This window comes from Canis aureus, chromosome 32, assembly GCF_053574225.1.
Source record: "Canis aureus isolate CA01 chromosome 32, VMU_Caureus_v.1.0, whole genome shotgun sequence".
Lineage (NCBI taxonomy): Eukaryota > Metazoa > Chordata > Mammalia > Carnivora > Canidae > Canis > Canis aureus.
In genome coordinates, this window is record NC_135642.1 from 8974724 (window position 1) to 8991254 (window position 16531).

A 16531-nucleotide genomic window follows, 5' to 3' on the forward strand; every position below is an offset into this window, starting at 1 on the left:
AGTATCAAAGAAAATAAGTACATGTATCTTCCAAAGTCATTTTTTTGTACTGGTGTTAGAATATAAGGGGAAATGAGCACCAGAGGAAATATGGTCTTGATCACATCCATGTATCACTAAAAAAATTAAGAGCGGAGTTCCATATGTCAGATTTCTGAACCTTTGGCTCCAGAGAGTCTACTCTCCTAGAGGCAATGCTAAGCTCTAATACCCTCTGCCACAAGAATTGATTTGACTTTAGTTCTTACCTCTAAGTATATTTTAAAGATTGGTTATTTACTCAATGGTTTAGTGATTGCTTTCTCTGGTCTGTGCTACCTTGAGAGGTGAGGCATTTAGAATGGAGCTGCCAAGCAGTTAAGGAAGGTATGTTTCACAGGATGCCCAAAGTTTTTCCTGTATTAAGATACTTCCAGGAAGCCTGCAATTAGCTAAATCACAGATTTCCAGTTATTCCGTTAAAAACAAGGCTGATCACATCTGTCTTAAGTTGGAGTATGTGCCTCAGCAATAGAAGCTCTTGCAAACCTTCAATTACAACAGCTCAGAAGGCACTGCTGCCGTATACTAACAAGTAGTCATCAGCAACAACAAGAGACAGATTGACTAATTAGTAAATGCACTGGAGAGGGCTTCTCTAAAGGTAGAATGTAATAATTTGCTTTTCAATCTCTTATGGTAAGATATTGATATTCCGTTGTTCCAGACAAATACTTGACATTGTTATTAGCTGGAGTAACCTCGAAATATTTGAAAAGGATGAAGGAATCATCTGCTGTGTATGTAGTACTTTTATAAGAATGATTTCTCATAACGTTTTCTTCTGCATTTGGAATGTGAAATGCAAGAATTTTCCCCACCAAGGAATTCATATTGTCTGCTGTTGTTCATTGTTTTCAATATTGACTTTAAATCCAAAACTAAATAAGGAATGGAAATATTCCTTAGGCTTTTAAAGTTGTATTTCCAGTAAAGAGGCAGTTGTTAACTCACTGGAATGGGTTGAAGGAATAAAGAGAAAGAGAATCAACATGTAGGGAAATATTAGTGAATTATAGTTTCTCAGAAAGGTATATGATTACCGTCTTCAGGTATGTGCAAGATTTGGGCAGGGAGGAGGTATATAAAAAGCATATTGGCCAGTTTTCCAAAATCAGGGGACCAAAGAATTGTTGAGAAGATGACTCTTCTGCTGGCCCACTGTGATAGCATTAATATGAATAACATATGCTTCGGAGAAGTTACCCCACATCAAACTAACGAGCAAGTGGTTTGGTGGTCATTCTGAGGATGGAAACACAACGGTTATGATCATCCAGAGACAGTGAGGGAAGAGTAATAGAAATTGTGCCAATGGAAAGTGACTCAGTAGAGTGGATAGAATCAGAAGCCCAAGAATACAGTATCCACTTCTGAGATTCATTCTGGAATATTGGAGATCAAGTTGAAACTGATGCTAAAATGGGTCAGGGATGTAGGTCAGTGATTCTCAAGCCTTACCACGTATTGCAATCACATGAGGGGCATTTAAAAAATACTGATGTGGGTCTCATTCCCGGAGAACTGTTGTAATTGATGTCGGGTAGAGCCCGGACCTTGGGAGTTCTTGTTTTCTTTTGCCAGTCTACATACAGCACTGATGCCAACTTCTTCTTTACCTCCCCTTGGCTAGGAATTTGCCAAACAACCCTTGCATTTGTAGCCTGTCTGCTTTCAAACAGAGTATTGATGAGAAAAATAAAACTTTATTAAGGAATAAAGGTTCAGGTCAGCAGACACTTCACAGTGGTCAGTCAGCAGGGACCCAGGCTCTGCATCTGTGGGGCTTCTAGTAAGGCCTGAGACAGTAAATTGCAGGGATGGGACCCGAACCCAGATCAGCCTCTGAATTCACATCTGTGCGCTTTCTGCCCCACCAGGCAGTTTCATGTCAGCCACGGTGGTAAATCCATTTTAAGAGGCTACTTTACTCAGCTAGTGGGTTTGCTGAGCTGATCTAAATAAAAAGTTCTCCAGCATATGTGGTTTATATATTTACCTTCATAATGGTAGCGAAAACTGGGCCAGGTGTTCTCTGTTGCTTTCTCAAGATCCCTTATTTTATATTCTAAATATGTATCTATAGGATCAGTATAAAAGCCTGTCATATACACCAGTACACCCAGAGCATAATAATTCCTGAATTGTTGGATTTGAAATCCATAGAATCAGAGAAGTCTTGAATCTGGTTCACATTCACAAATTCTGACTGAACTGTCTGAAGATTAGTCTGAATTCAGAAGAGAGGTGGACTATGGGACATTTGTTAAGAAATATATGTTTTTATTTTGAATGGAGTTTTTTTTTTCTGAATTGCTGTTGGTTACACATAAAAAGTCTATTTTAATAATATTTTTAAAAATAGCTTTATTGAGGTATAATTGACATTATAAGCCACATATATTTAAAGTATACAATTTGACAAGTTTTGACATATGTATATATAAACTCATAAAATTTTCACCATGGTAGAGATACTGAACATATTTACCACCCCAGAAATTCTTGTGCCTCCTTAGAATCCTTCCTCTCAACCCCTTCACTTCTCTGCACACAGGCAACCACGCATCTGCTTTCTTCACTATAGACTTAGTTTGCATTTTCTAGTATTTTCTCTAGATAGAATCATACAACATGTACTGTACTCTGGCTTTTTTTTTTTTTCTTTTTCTTTTTTCTTTTCTTTTTTTTTTAAACTGAGAAGTATTCACTTGCATAGCTATACCATTACTTGTTTATCTGTTCACCTAGTAATTGACCTTTAGGTTGTGTCTAGTTCTTGCTGTTAGTAATAAAGTTTCTTTGAATAGTTATGTAAAGATATATGTATGGTTTCATTTCTCTTAGCCAAATACCTCTGAATGAAATGGTTGGGACATAACAGTAGGTGTATGTTTACCTTTTCTGCCAAACGATTAAACTATTTTCCACAATGATTGTACCATTTTACATTCCCACCAGTGGTTTATGATACTTTCAGGTATTCCGTGGTTTCCCTGTCCCTTGGTATGTTCAATCTTTTTAACATTAGGCTCTCTAAGAGTTGTGTAGTAGTGGCTCATTGTTCTCTTAATTTGCATTTCTATAATGACAAGTGATATTGAGAATCTTTTTACATGCTTATTTGCTATCTGTCTTATTTGGATAAGTGTCTTTCAAGTCTGGCCCATTTCTCGAGTTGTTTTCTTATTGTGTTTTGGTAGTTTAAAAAAATTCTGGATTTAAGTCTTTTATTAGACAAGTGATCAGATATGAAATATTGTCTCCCAGTCTATAGCTTACCTTTTCATTCTCTTAACAGTGACTTTCAATTTAATTTTAATAAAGTTCAATTTACTAATTTTTCTTTTATGGACTATACCTTTGCTGTCATGTCTAGGAAATCTTAAACATTCAAAGATCTAGAGAAATCATAGGGGCACCTGGTTGGCTTAGCCCATGGAGCCTGCGACTCTTGATCTTGGGATCGTGAGTACAAGCTCCAGGTTGGGTATAGAGATTACTTAAAGTTTCTTAAAAAGTCCTCAAAATGAAAAATAAAGAATAAAGGAAATCACAAAGATTCTCCTCCTGTTTTTTTCTAAAAGGTTTATTTAAGATTTACATTTAGGTCTAGTATCCATTTTCAGCTAATTTTTATATGTGGTGTTATATGTGGATCAAAGTTCATTTTCTTGCATATGGATATGCAGTTATTTCAGAACCATTTGTCGTAAAGACTATACTTTTCTTGGGACCCCAGGTGGCTCAGCAGTTGAGCGTCTGCCTTCAGCTCAGGACATGATCCTGGGGTCCAGGGATTTAGTCCCACATCAGGCTCCCTGCGAGAAACCTGCTTCTTCCTCTGTCTATGTCTCTGCCTCTCTTTGTGTGTCTCTGATGAATGAATGAATGAATGAATGAATGAATGAATGAAAGAAATATTCAAAAAAAAGACTATACTTTCTCAACTAAATAGCCTTTGCACATTTGTCAAAAATCAATTAATCACATATGTGTAGGCCTTTTTCTGAATTTTCTATTTTGTTCCATTGATCCATTTATCTACCAATTCTCTACTATCTTGATCACCATAGCATTATATTTTGGAAACTGTATAAGTCTTTGAACTTTATTTTCCTTTTTTCAAATTTATTTTTGTCTATTCTAGGTCCTTTGCATTACCATATGAATTTTATAATCATCTTGTAAATTCACCCCAAAAAAGTCTATTGGGATTCTGATTGGGATTACATTGAATATATAGAATTCTTAACAATATTGAGTTTTCTGATCCATAATCACAGTATCTCTCCATCTATTTAGGTCTTTTATTATTTTTCTTAAAAATGCCCTGTAGTTTTAGGTGTACAAATCTTGCATATTTTTATTAGATTGACCCCTATGTGTTTTATATTGCTTGATTCTTTTAGAAGCGATAGTTTTTGGAGTGCTTGAGTGGCTCAGTCAGTTAAGTGTATGACTCTTGGTTTTGGCTCAGGTCATGATCTCAGGGTTGTGAGATCAAGCCCTGTATCTGGCTCTATGCTGGACATGGAGCCTGCTCAAGATTCTCTCCTCCCTCTGCTTCTCGCCCCTGTTCATGCACACACGTGTGTGTGCTGTCTCTCAAAAAGAAAAAGAAAAAGAAAAGAAAAAGAAAAAGAAAAAAAAGAAAAGAAAAGGAAAGAAAAGAAAGAGGAAAGGAAAGAGATAGGTTTCATTTCAATCTCTAATTGTTCATTGTTACTATAGAAGAATACAGTTGACTTTCAATGTTGATCTTACATCTTTGTAAAAAAAATTTTTTTTACAGAATTTCAAAATTTTGATCTTTACAACTTTGTAAAATTCATTTTAATACTTTACTCTTTTGGTATTTTTTACATATTCATCCATGTCATTTGTAAATAAAGAGTTTCACTGGTTTTTTCTATTAGGATGCTTTTTTTTTTCCTAACAGCACTGGCTAGAATCACCTATACAAAGGTAAATAGTGATATACATCTCCTTTCTTGGGAAAAAGGCATTCAATCTTTCACATTAAGAATGTTAGCTATCAGTTTTTGTATATGTTCTGTATCAGCTCAAAGAAACCCTTTACTATCCCTAGCTTGCTGAAAGATTTTATCAAAAATGGATGTTGGATTTTGTCAAATGCTTTTCTGCATCAGTTAAATGGTCATATGGGTTTTTTTTTTTATTAATATGTTAAAATAGTGAATTACAGCGATTGATTCCTGAATGTTACACTAAACTTGCATTCTTGGAATAAAATCTACTTGGTCATGAAACTATCCTTTTTATATTTTGTTGGATTTGATTTGTTGAAGATGTATTAAGAATTTTTTCATTTATATTTATGAGTGATATTGGTCTATAGTTTATTTTTCCTGCTAAGTCTTTATCTGGTATTGGGTAATGCTGGCTCATAGTATGAGGTAGGAGGTTTTCCCTCCTCTTCAATCTTCTGGAAAAGTTTGTGCAGATTTGTTATTATTTCTTTCTCAACTGTTAGGTAGAACTTCCTAGTCAAACATCTGTGACTATTTTTGTTGTTGTCATAAGAAGTTTTTTAACTACAAAATTGACTTGTAGTCACTTGTAGTCATTTAGAGATAAAAATGATTCAGGTTGTTGGTTTTGTTTTTGTTTTTTTATGAGTGAACTTTGGTACTTTGTGTCTTTCAAAAATTCATTTTATCTAAGTTGTGGAATATATTAGGATAAGTATTCAGAATATTCCTTTTTTCTTTTAATAGCAGTAGAATCTGTTAGTGTTGTTCATTCCTGATATTGATAACTATAGCTTCTTTCCAGATCAGTCTGCCTGGAGGTTTATCAATATTATGGTCTTCTGAAAGAACCAATTTTTAGTTTTAATTGTTTCTATTTCCCTTTCTCTCTTTCATTGATTTCTAATTTAATCTGTATATACATATTTTTCTTTTCTTTAGTTTTACTTTGATTTACTCTTCTTTTTCTAGTTTCCCAAGGTAGAAGGCTGGGGTTATTGATTCAAAAATTCAAACCATTCCTTTTTTTCCAAGATAGACAATTTAGTGCTGGAAATTTACCTCAATTGCTGTAGCTGTATTCCACAAAATTTTATGTGTTGGGTTTTCATACTTATTTTGTCACAAATGCTTTCTAACTTTTCTTTTTATTTCTTCTTTAATTCACAGGCTATGTATGCTGTTTTGGTCCCAAATATTTGATAATTTTTTATATATCTTCCTGTTACTAGTTTCCTTTTTAATTCCATTGAGGTCAGAAACAAACTTGCATCCTTTTAAACTTATTGAGATTTGTTTTATGGCCTAGACTATGGCTATCTTGGTAAGTGTTCCACGTACACTTGAAAAGAAAGTTTGTTCTACTTTTGTAAGTGGACTGTTCTAGAAATGGCAATTAGGTCAAATTGATCATTGCATTATTCAAGTCCTACATTCACTAATCAGTATTCTACTGTATACTCAAGGGAGACCTACAGATAGTCTCTGGAACTCTCTCTCTCTATGCCTTCTCTCTATTCTGCTAGCATTCTGTTCTGCAGACTCTAGCTGCTGGTCTTCCCATCCTTCCGACTCTATCTCCTCAACTCAGAGAGACCCATTGAGCTTCACCTAGGTTCTTCACCTTCACTATACAGCCTGAAAACTCTCTCCAGCAAGTGGCCCGGGACAAAGGGCTTATCTTTTTGTTTCTCATCACTCAGGATCATTGCTCCTCATTTGTCACTGTTGTCATCTATTCCGTTTGTTTATTTATGTCCGGCAGGAGTATAAATCTATTCCCTGTTACCACATCTTGGCTCCAAGTAGATATCTCTCAGTTATGGTTTTAGACACATAGTTTAACACATTATAAAAAGTCTGTCTTATTCAACGTTAGCCTTGTAAACTTATTTGCTGCTTAACTTCTAGATTCCATTGTTATTATACACAAATTTTCTTAAGCATCAACCATGAATAGCATAATTTATGGGTGAGAATTATGCAAACCTCTAGGTTTCTTTCTTTTGATCTCTCTCTCTCTCAAACAGACCTCTGGGTCTCTTTCTCCCAGGATTCTTAGAGATGAAATGGGATTTCTCACTCACTACTTTTTGCCCAGCAAAGGGAAAGACTTTGGTGTGGTCAAGGTCAAAGATTGGATAATAAGTGTATTGTCATTAGAAGGCAGCTTTCTTCAATCATCTTTCATTAGCACTTACCAAGGGCTTCTACCTCCACTAGGACCAACATAAAGCAGACTGTCTTTTGGTGAAATGGAGCCCTATTCACAGAAATTATGCCTTTTTTCTGCCTCTACTTTTAAGAGACACATTTTCCCATGTGTTTAGTATCATTCAAGAATCTCCGGGATGGGTGAGTTACATATGATGAGGCTGTTTTGCCCTAGTTTGCCCTTGCTCACTCTCCTCTCACACATGTAGAGTATGGAAAATGAGCCATGAATAAAATTTGCATGTCTCATACTCTTCTTCTCATAAAACATAAACCTGTGTTGGATACATAATAGCAATAGTAAACATCCTTTCCTTCTCATTTCTCATTGACCCTGGAAGTCATATTCCTATAAAAACTAAACTCCTACTATGAATTCCATTTATCCATTTATTCCATTTAACACAAGCAAATTAGATTCTCTTGTGGTTTTTTTGCTCTTTTATATTCTTAGCCTACTTATGATTTATGAATTCCATTCTCTTGTTTTATTCCCTTTCCTACCTGAATCACTAACATCAAGATGTTTACCATTTTGTTCATCCTCATTTTCTTACAGGGATTCAGCCAGTAAGGTTAACAATCTTGTTAACCCCTTCCTACTTCTCCTTATATATTCCTCTTTGCCATTGTCATCCCTTTTATCACTGGCAGCTTTGCCAACCACCACCACTTAAACATTTTAAATTTAGTCCTGTAGCATCCCTGATAACTCATTCCAAGTGATCATAAATTCAAAATTAATGCAAAATTCCTTTATTTAGCAAAAAGATTTTTTTAATTCATAAAGCTCATCAATTTATGTAGATGTGAGTCTACCATAGTCATCCCAGATAGCTCCAGCTATAATCCTTTCAGAGTGCTCTATATTGTTTATGAAGGTGGTAAAAATGAGATCACTGGTTGTGTGCATAGGTCAGGTGTATAAAACCATATTGACTCAGCATTAGACCAAAAATTCTGATCAGCTTCAGCTGCCTTTCATTATTTTAATGTAAAATGAATATTTTACCACTACATATTCCTAATGCAACATATTCTAGCAAAATGGTCCATCGGTAGTAGCGTAAATGACTAAGCTCATAGATATGTATTGAGTTCCTTTATGTAGAGATATCATACTATGCATTCAGAGTATACAAAGATAAGCAAGCTTAACCTTGCCTTCAAGGAGTTTAATTCAATTTAAGAGGGAAACAAAACATGTACATGGATCACAAAAATAACTAACACTGAGCACCAGCACTGGCTTAAGTACTTTCATGTATTATTCTCTTTGACCCACATAAGAATCCAGTCAGGTAGATACTACTATTTTATCCCCATTTCATATGAGAAAGGTGAATCAGAGAGAGTTTAAGTACCCAGCTCAAGGTCATAGAGCTGCAAAGCCAGGAGAGATTTTTTGATAAAAGAGTAGCATGATTAGGACCTAACTCTAGGATAGATGCTCTGGGAGCATTGCTTAGTGTAGACAGAAACAAGAAGTTGGGATAGACACACAATTGTTACAACAGTTATCCATATTGAAATAATCCATTAATTCCCAAATTATGATGGTGGGTGGGAATAGAATGAGACTGTGCAGACTTACAGAGATGATAAAGACAGCATTTACAGAATTTGGCAATTAACTAAGTATTGTTGTATTGGGAGGTATGGTACAACGATAACCTTGAGGTATTCATATTGGTGCTGTTGAGAGAATAATAAACAATTGAAGAGTGGAAAATAATCCAGGTTAGCAATAACTTCAGTTGTGATGTTAGAGTTGTTGAAAGGCAACTGGGTTGTAGAACAGGAGTTCAAGTGATGGATCAGAGATAGGATTTAGGAATCATCCATAGTAAATAGGCAAAGTGGGTTTTCACAGAGGAATATAGAGAAATGTCCATTTTTATGGATGGGGAAAGATAGACAACTGTGATATAATGACCTCCATAATGAAGTTTAGAGAACTGATGAACAATAAGTGTTACTGTTAGAATGAATAAAGTTGTTTCTAAACTTATTGACTCCCAACCTTAATGTCTTGCATTTAACCATTTACACAGTAATTTTAGTCCAGTTGCATTGAATCTGGTTATTTGGAGTATAGATGGTTAACCTAACAGCAGTTTCCATCATGAGTTATATGGCTTTAGAAAGCTGTACCAAAATGTAAAAACCTAGGGCTTTTTAGCAATCATACTTGAAGGAAATCTTGGGAGTTGCATTTGTCAAGCTAGCTAGGAAAACCATTCATGCATACCCCATGTCCAAAGCTCCATCGGCAGCCCAAATGTAAAGAACTGAAAGGTCATTCTTCTTCCTGTGGTGTGATGTTTGTTGACGTATTTTGACACACCAGTACAACGCTAAAAGGATATGACCTTCCTGCAGTACTGAGAGACCCAGATTTGGTCAGGATACCTGACACTCACTGCATTGCTCCCTCTGCCTTTCTCTTCCTTCACAGATGAAAACCAAATGCTGCCTTTTAAACACAGAAATATTTAAAAATTTAAGTGAACATAAATTACTGCTTTTTAAGTTTCTGTAGTCCTTTTTCTCCAGGGATCATCAAGCCAAAAATCTTAGTTGGAGCTATTAATGCTTTTAATTAAAAGAAATTAAATTCCTTTCTCAGAATGATACATGTGAGTGGAGATTGTTAAATTTGAAATAGAAAAACGAAACAAATGAGGAGGTCTCTATACTATAATATGTTTTACAGTCTTTCTTTATCTTTATGATAGAAACAATTTATTGGAGTTCGAATGTTTGAGGATTACTTCCGAAGTGCAAAATTAATGTACACGAAAGTAAATCTTAGATAGCTTTTGAAGTAGTCCCCTCATAGGTAATATCATGTGTTAAGAGGTTGAAGAGTTAGGTGGAGGCCAGAAAGCTGTCAAGAGAATTTTCTGTCATGTATAAATGGGTTCTATGTTAGATTTATATGCTGTGGACTGGAGCTTTGACTAGCTACCAATATTATTTCTTAATGCAGTATTACAGTGGTGTGGGGATGAGAATGGAAAGAAAAAATGTTTACTGTTAATGAATTTCTGAAATAGAAAAGTAATAAGCTACTTTTAATATAAGTAGCTATCAGAAAGGTTTTCCTGCTCTCTCCATAGCTAGTGAGTATAAAATGAGCGTGACAATATTCTCCTAGCATTTAAACTGCACTCTGCAAATTGTGGAAGGTTTTGTGGATTTGTCATAATATTAGAGAAAAAGGAGTATTTCAGTATATTAGTCAAATTGTTTCCAAATATGATAACTGTTTGCTAAACAAAATTAAGGTGTGTTTGTCCCAGGTTAATATTTTAGTGACATAACCTAAAATTAGGACCGAATTTTTACAGTATTTAGTTGTTTAACTATTCACCTATTTTGCATTGTACCTGAACTCTCCATTAGCACCATGAACATCACCATACATTTTTGTTTGAATGGTTTCTCTGTTTTCTCTGTGTCCTTTCAAATGTTGTCACTTCACTGGAAACCAATACCCAGTACTGACAAAGCACTTTCAGCTCCTTTCTAGGATTCCACAGGCTTCAGCTCCAATTTCCTGGTATTTCTGATTCAGATTAGATTTCTAAGTTTGTGTGCTGTGAGAACTGACAGCCCTGATCCTGCTCTGCCTGCCCAGGGCCTGGTCACACACACTCCATACTCCAAAGCATGGCCACTTCCACAGACCCTACCTTTCAGGATTTTGCGTAATTTTTCATTGACACCTATATCTGACAATTTAGATGTACTTCTCATTATGGAATCTTTATCTACATAGGAATAGTGGGAAACCCTTTTTTTCCTTAACTATTACATAGGTTAATTCTACTTAACAATGACAGGCTTTCCTGCTGAGACTCAAGTAGCCAAATCCTCTACTCTTTTCTAACCATCCTCCAAGTAACATTTTAACCCCCAATCCAGCATGCAAGTACACACATATGCACGCATGCGCACACACACACACCACTCCCCAATTGCTTGAGTACACAGCAAACCCATTTGAAGTGACAGGGAAAGGGTTAAATTTTGACAATCTTTTTACTGGTTTATTAGTGACTTAATCTCTACACACTTCTTTCCTCCAAATTCACCCTTAGGTATATACACAGCCATAAATTAACCCAGTTGTTTCTAATATTATGGCATTCTATATGTGTCTTTTCCTCAGAAAGCACACCACAAAGTTCTGTTGTTTTGCCAGAATCCTGGGCCTTCTTTTATAAATTCTTGGTAAAATTTCTTTCATTGCGGTAAGAAAAAAATATATTCTATCAATTATTTTAAAAAGCAATAATTCATTATAGTTGATCATAAATGTCAGGAAGCAAAGACCCAGCTGAAGCATTTTGTCACTAATCATGCTGTTTTTCTTCTAATTAGTTAATTTACATTTTACAAATTAAGGGTAAAATTCAGACAGAAGATAACATCATAGCTTTAACTGACCTATATTTGTATCTGCCAAATTTAAGTTAATTAGAAATGTAGATGCTGTTTGTTTTATCTGTCAGAAAAGCTCATCTTTTTACTTTAAAAAAAAAAAAGTAGAAACACTTTTTTTTCCTCTTAGCATTTATCATCTAAATAATAGTCTTGCCAAGATGGCAGCCTCATAATAAACTCTTTTCAGTGGAGTGATGGGTAATGAAGCTTGCTTGTGAAGGCAGCGAAAAATGTTGTCTGGCCAAATGCATGAATATGATGGCTAGAGAATCAGTGGACTTTCTCAGTCATCAATCTTTTTAGTAGCCTCTTATACATCTGAATATTTTGATAGATGATCTAATAATTGAGTTATCTATCTTTCTAACTATCAGAGTTGCATAAAAATTATTCTCACATGCTACTGAATATTAAATATATTAGGCATTCAGTAAATTTTTCATAAAAGGGCCAAAAGGTGAAAGATTTTTGTTATTCTATAAATACCTCTTAATATATTGAGTGTTAAGCTCTCTGGAATAGTCAGCCCTTAATTCCCTCTGTGAGAAGCAGGTGTATACTTAAAAAAGGTGAATGTCCCCAATATAAGTAGGCCATATAATAGTTACTACAATAGTAATAATGAAAAGTCAAGTATGGTAAACATATGGATGCAACTCAGTTGTGTAAAATGGAATGAATGTCCTTGCTGGCCTAACACCAGTGGCACCCTTAATGTGGCCCACGATGGCCAGACGAGAAGCACAGGCAATGTAGGTTTACAGAGTGACCATGGATTTTGGTATGCCTATCATTCGAGAGGAAAATGATCCTACCAGAAGGGGAGACTTCTGCCTACCTAGCATTTCAGCTGGTGGCACCAAACTACTCAAGCATCCTCTTAATACATAAGTAGTTCCTTCCCCCAATATGGCTTTATGTTGTGTATTTTGTCATATACCACTCTATTAAAAGCCTATCCACAACAAGTGTGCTTCACTGGGATTAAAAATCAGGCAAGGAAAATTGGCAGGAAACAGATCATTTACCAAGTAAGCTTTCCCCACCCCTGCCCCTATCATCCACATCTTCAAGGTGACCTAGCCATGATGACTTCCCAGGAACCACATTAAAATAGTTCTGCCCTGGAAGAGCAGACATTTGTTTGCAAGTCTGAAAGGTTACCAATCCTCTGCATCTTGAAAGGCACTCAAATGAGCAGGACCTTGTAAATTGGATTTCTATTAGCCAGTCCTGACGATAGCTCTTCATCAGTGGAAGGAGAAGAAGTGCTATCAATAGCTCCAGCTCTAAATATCTTTTTTTTTTTAATGATACACTTATTTTGGGTCTGCCTCATCCAAAACGGTGATACCTGCTAAAATCACTGGAATCAATTGTGTTTAAGGTTTTAAGTAAGCCTTAAAAAAATGGACATCAGCTATTTTTACATGCTTTTCAACTTGAAGAGCATTGGAAACAACAAAGGCATAATGGTCAGAAACAAATATGGGAAAAATGTCTTAAACTTGCTTTCCTTAAAGTTCCTCACGTGACTTCAGCTCACACTTGTGCTATTTATAAAAGTTTGGGATGATGGATTTTCTTTCTCACCTATTCCTGGATTGAAGAGGATAATTGAGAAAGATAAAACCAGTTGTGGAAATCCCTCTACAGGTTACATCTGAGGAATTATTCTTCTCTGGTAGTTAGAATTTTTTTTTTTTTTTTTTTTTTTTTTTTTTTTTTTTGCTTCAAGAATTTTGCTTCTGTGATTTGAGGTTGGGAGGAAAAAAAACATTTTTTTTGTACAAGCTACAGCTGGAAATTTGCGACTCTTAAGTATCTATTTAAAATTATATATTTAGGGCAACCCGGATGGCTCAGTGCTTTAAGTGCCACCTTCAGCCCAGGGCGTGATCCTGTAGACCCGGGATCGGGCTCCCTACATGGAGCCTGCTTCTCCCTTTGCCTGAGTCTCTGCCTTTCTCTCTCTCTCTCTCTCTCTCTCTCTCTCTCTCTCTCTGTGTGTGTGTCTCATGAATAAATAAATAAAATAAAATAAAATAAAATAAAATTGTATATTTAAAACTGTTTGAACTAGCCAAATTGGGGAAGTTTTAGGGGAGGGAATAGTCTTTTCTTAATCAAAGTAGCAAACATCTGTGTTTTTTCTAGTCTGTCTTTTGATTAGCATGGCCTCATCCATCACTGGTCTTTGATATGAACACCAAGAAGTCATGTCCTTTTGTTTTAAATGATAAATATGCCTTTGTCATGAATACTCATAGGCAACCCAGGATTTACATCTGAATTGTCAAAGTGTAACTGCCCAGCTCCTGTGATGAGTGACATTATTAGTGAAATAAAGAAGTTTTTAATTTGTCATGGATAGGCCTTAGATGGTGACATTATGAGACTATGTGGGTTTGGATGCTAGAAAAGTTGTCCTTCCCCCCCTATTTTTCTAAGATTTGTCATTTATCAACAAGAGGCAATCTGCCGCAGGAGGCTGTCTGTGAACATTTTTAACGTTAGTGCCATTAGTCTGTCTCTGTAGGTTTTATTATTTAGGCTTGATGGCCGGTAGTTCGTATCAAAACTAATACTATTTGAAGTAGCTGGCTTCTGGTGGTCAAACAACCAGTATCAGGATTCCTTCTGTCTGGCTGTTATTGCCGGAGACAGTATTTTTTTAAACTTTAGCTTTATTTCAAAGTCTGTGTCAGTTACATTGTTCTAAAGAAGTTTCTTTAATATCTTTGTCTCAACAGACTCACATTTGCTCAAATGTATTTATGTATGTGCTGTTTATCTAAGCACATTGACATACACATGATATCTACCTGCACCTTCGTGTGTTAATCACCAGACCCTCAGACAGTCAGGTTCAACTATTGTGTTTCACTCTTGTCCTAAGAAATTAGGACCATAAGATTAAAAATACTGTGAAGCCTTGATCTTCTCTTGTCCGCATGTGAAAGGAAATTTCAACTTACATATTTTTTGCCTTACGGATTTCCCCATTCTTAACAGGCAAATATTTTGATTATCTTAAAGGTTCATCTTATGATACATGTTTAGAATGTTTCTTTTTGGTAATAAGTCATTCATTAAAGCTTATGTGTAAAAGGCATCCTGTGGAGATTTGGTATTTTAACAATAGCTTAAACAGAAATCACATTACCTTTTGCATGCTTTGTCTTTATAACTGCAACACAATTGTTTCAAAGGTAGGAAAAGTAAGAGAAGTTTTCATTTTTTCTTTTCCAAATGAGCTGATCTCTTGAATTATCCAAAACAACCTTTAACTTAAATGTTGACATTTGCAAGAGAGTGAAACTATATCTTTTAGTTTGATTCATTATCTCTCCACAAAATTCTCTTTAAAATGGCTCCATCATTATAGCAGCCCCACTTAAATTGTTTTGTTTGTAGTCATATTCCTCACCCCATGAATGTATTAATCTTGGGTTTTCTTTGTTTTGACTGAGTCAGAACTGAAGTGTAGCAATTATTTTTTGAAAAATATTTTTTCTGATGAACCACTAAATTCTACTCCTGAAACCAATATTACACCATATGTTAACTAACTAGAATTTAAATAAAAACTTAAAACATGAAAATATATATATATATATCTTTTGATTGCCAAAAAAAAATTTAAGATAAAAAATGTATTTGATTAGAAATTAACTCTTATCATCCAGGGATTTTCTGTGGTTTTTTTTTTTTATTATTATTAGTATTTCTGAGGTCACCTATTTCGTGGAAAATGAAGTCTTATTGGTGTTTGTTTCCCAACAGAAAACAATTGCTTCCTGACTCTAAAGCCCAGCCCCTCACCTTAATTGAGATTTTTGTACTGTAATGTAAGTGTCTGAGTTTTTGAGACCCTAAGGCTTTCACCCAACTTGAAGACAATGATGCCAGTGAGCTTCTGTCCAGAGTTAATCAGCTGCAGAATTTGTAAACTGCACATGTGTCAAAGTTGAAAATGTTAGCACTCTAATAGAAGCTTGAAAAGGTTAGATCTGATAAAAGCCGTCAGCAGTTAAAGAAAGTGATTTATGGGAATGTAATGACACAAAATGCCTCATTTATCACTCATATATAGATAGGTTAGGGTTCCTGTGTCATACTTTTAAAAACTTGACCACTAAGAATTGTCAAAATAGGTACTTAATTGCCCTTCATCCTTTTCCTTTTGAATTTATTTCATTTCAGTTTTGTAATTTTATCTACGATCACTTTATACTGTCGTTCACTTCATATGGTTCCATTTAAAGTCATTCATATTTTGGATTTTCAAAAACTGTACATCACTGATCTTTTTGAAGTTTTATTAGCTAAGCTGTTGCAAGGAAAGACTAAGTAAATCTTATGTATGTTAATTTACATTTTTGTTTAGCACGAATACCATGGAGATATATGAAAGTTTCATTTTCTCTTTTCTAACACTTGTAATTTTTATTAGCATTTTATAATCCTCTAAATTTCCCATATATCTCTCCTTAAAAAGTACAACCTTAGATTTTAAAAGACAGAGCCATCCATTGGTTTACTGTCCTAGTAACTCAACGTAATATTTAAGCTCCACACAAATAAAATTTAGTGAGAACCTGCCTGTCGGGTTAAATGATCCTTTAAAAAGGAGTGTGTGTGGAGTGGGGGGGGAGGGTTGGCTAAAAACAAAAGTTAAGAAACATGCCAGCTTGTATTTCTTTCTCAGATTGACTTAAAAATAATTATTTCTTTATACATTCTAAGGAAAGTATTTATAAGGTTGGAATTGCTAGACATTTATTTGCTTATTTGATGTCATTTAGTTTATGCGTAAATATGTTAACACT

The 16531-nt window shown here is 35.0% G+C and overlaps 1 protein-coding gene across 15 annotated transcripts in view; it reads left to right on the forward strand.

Moving 5' to 3' along the window:
- The window catches only part of CDIN1 (CDAN1 interacting nuclease 1), a 232516-nt gene that overhangs the window by 120862 nt on the left and 95123 nt on the right, over positions 1-16531 (forward strand). The window contains exon 11 of one of the 15 annotated variants that reach the window (XM_077880509.1): positions 15486-15564. The exons of the other annotated variants lie outside the window; for them this stretch is intronic. Within the exon in view, the coding sequence (XP_077736635.1) occupies positions 15486-15549 (64 nt within the window). The 3' untranslated portion in view covers positions 15550-15564. Of the gene's footprint in view, positions 1-15485; positions 15565-16531 lie in introns of those variants that run through there. 15 annotated transcript variants of the gene reach the window in all.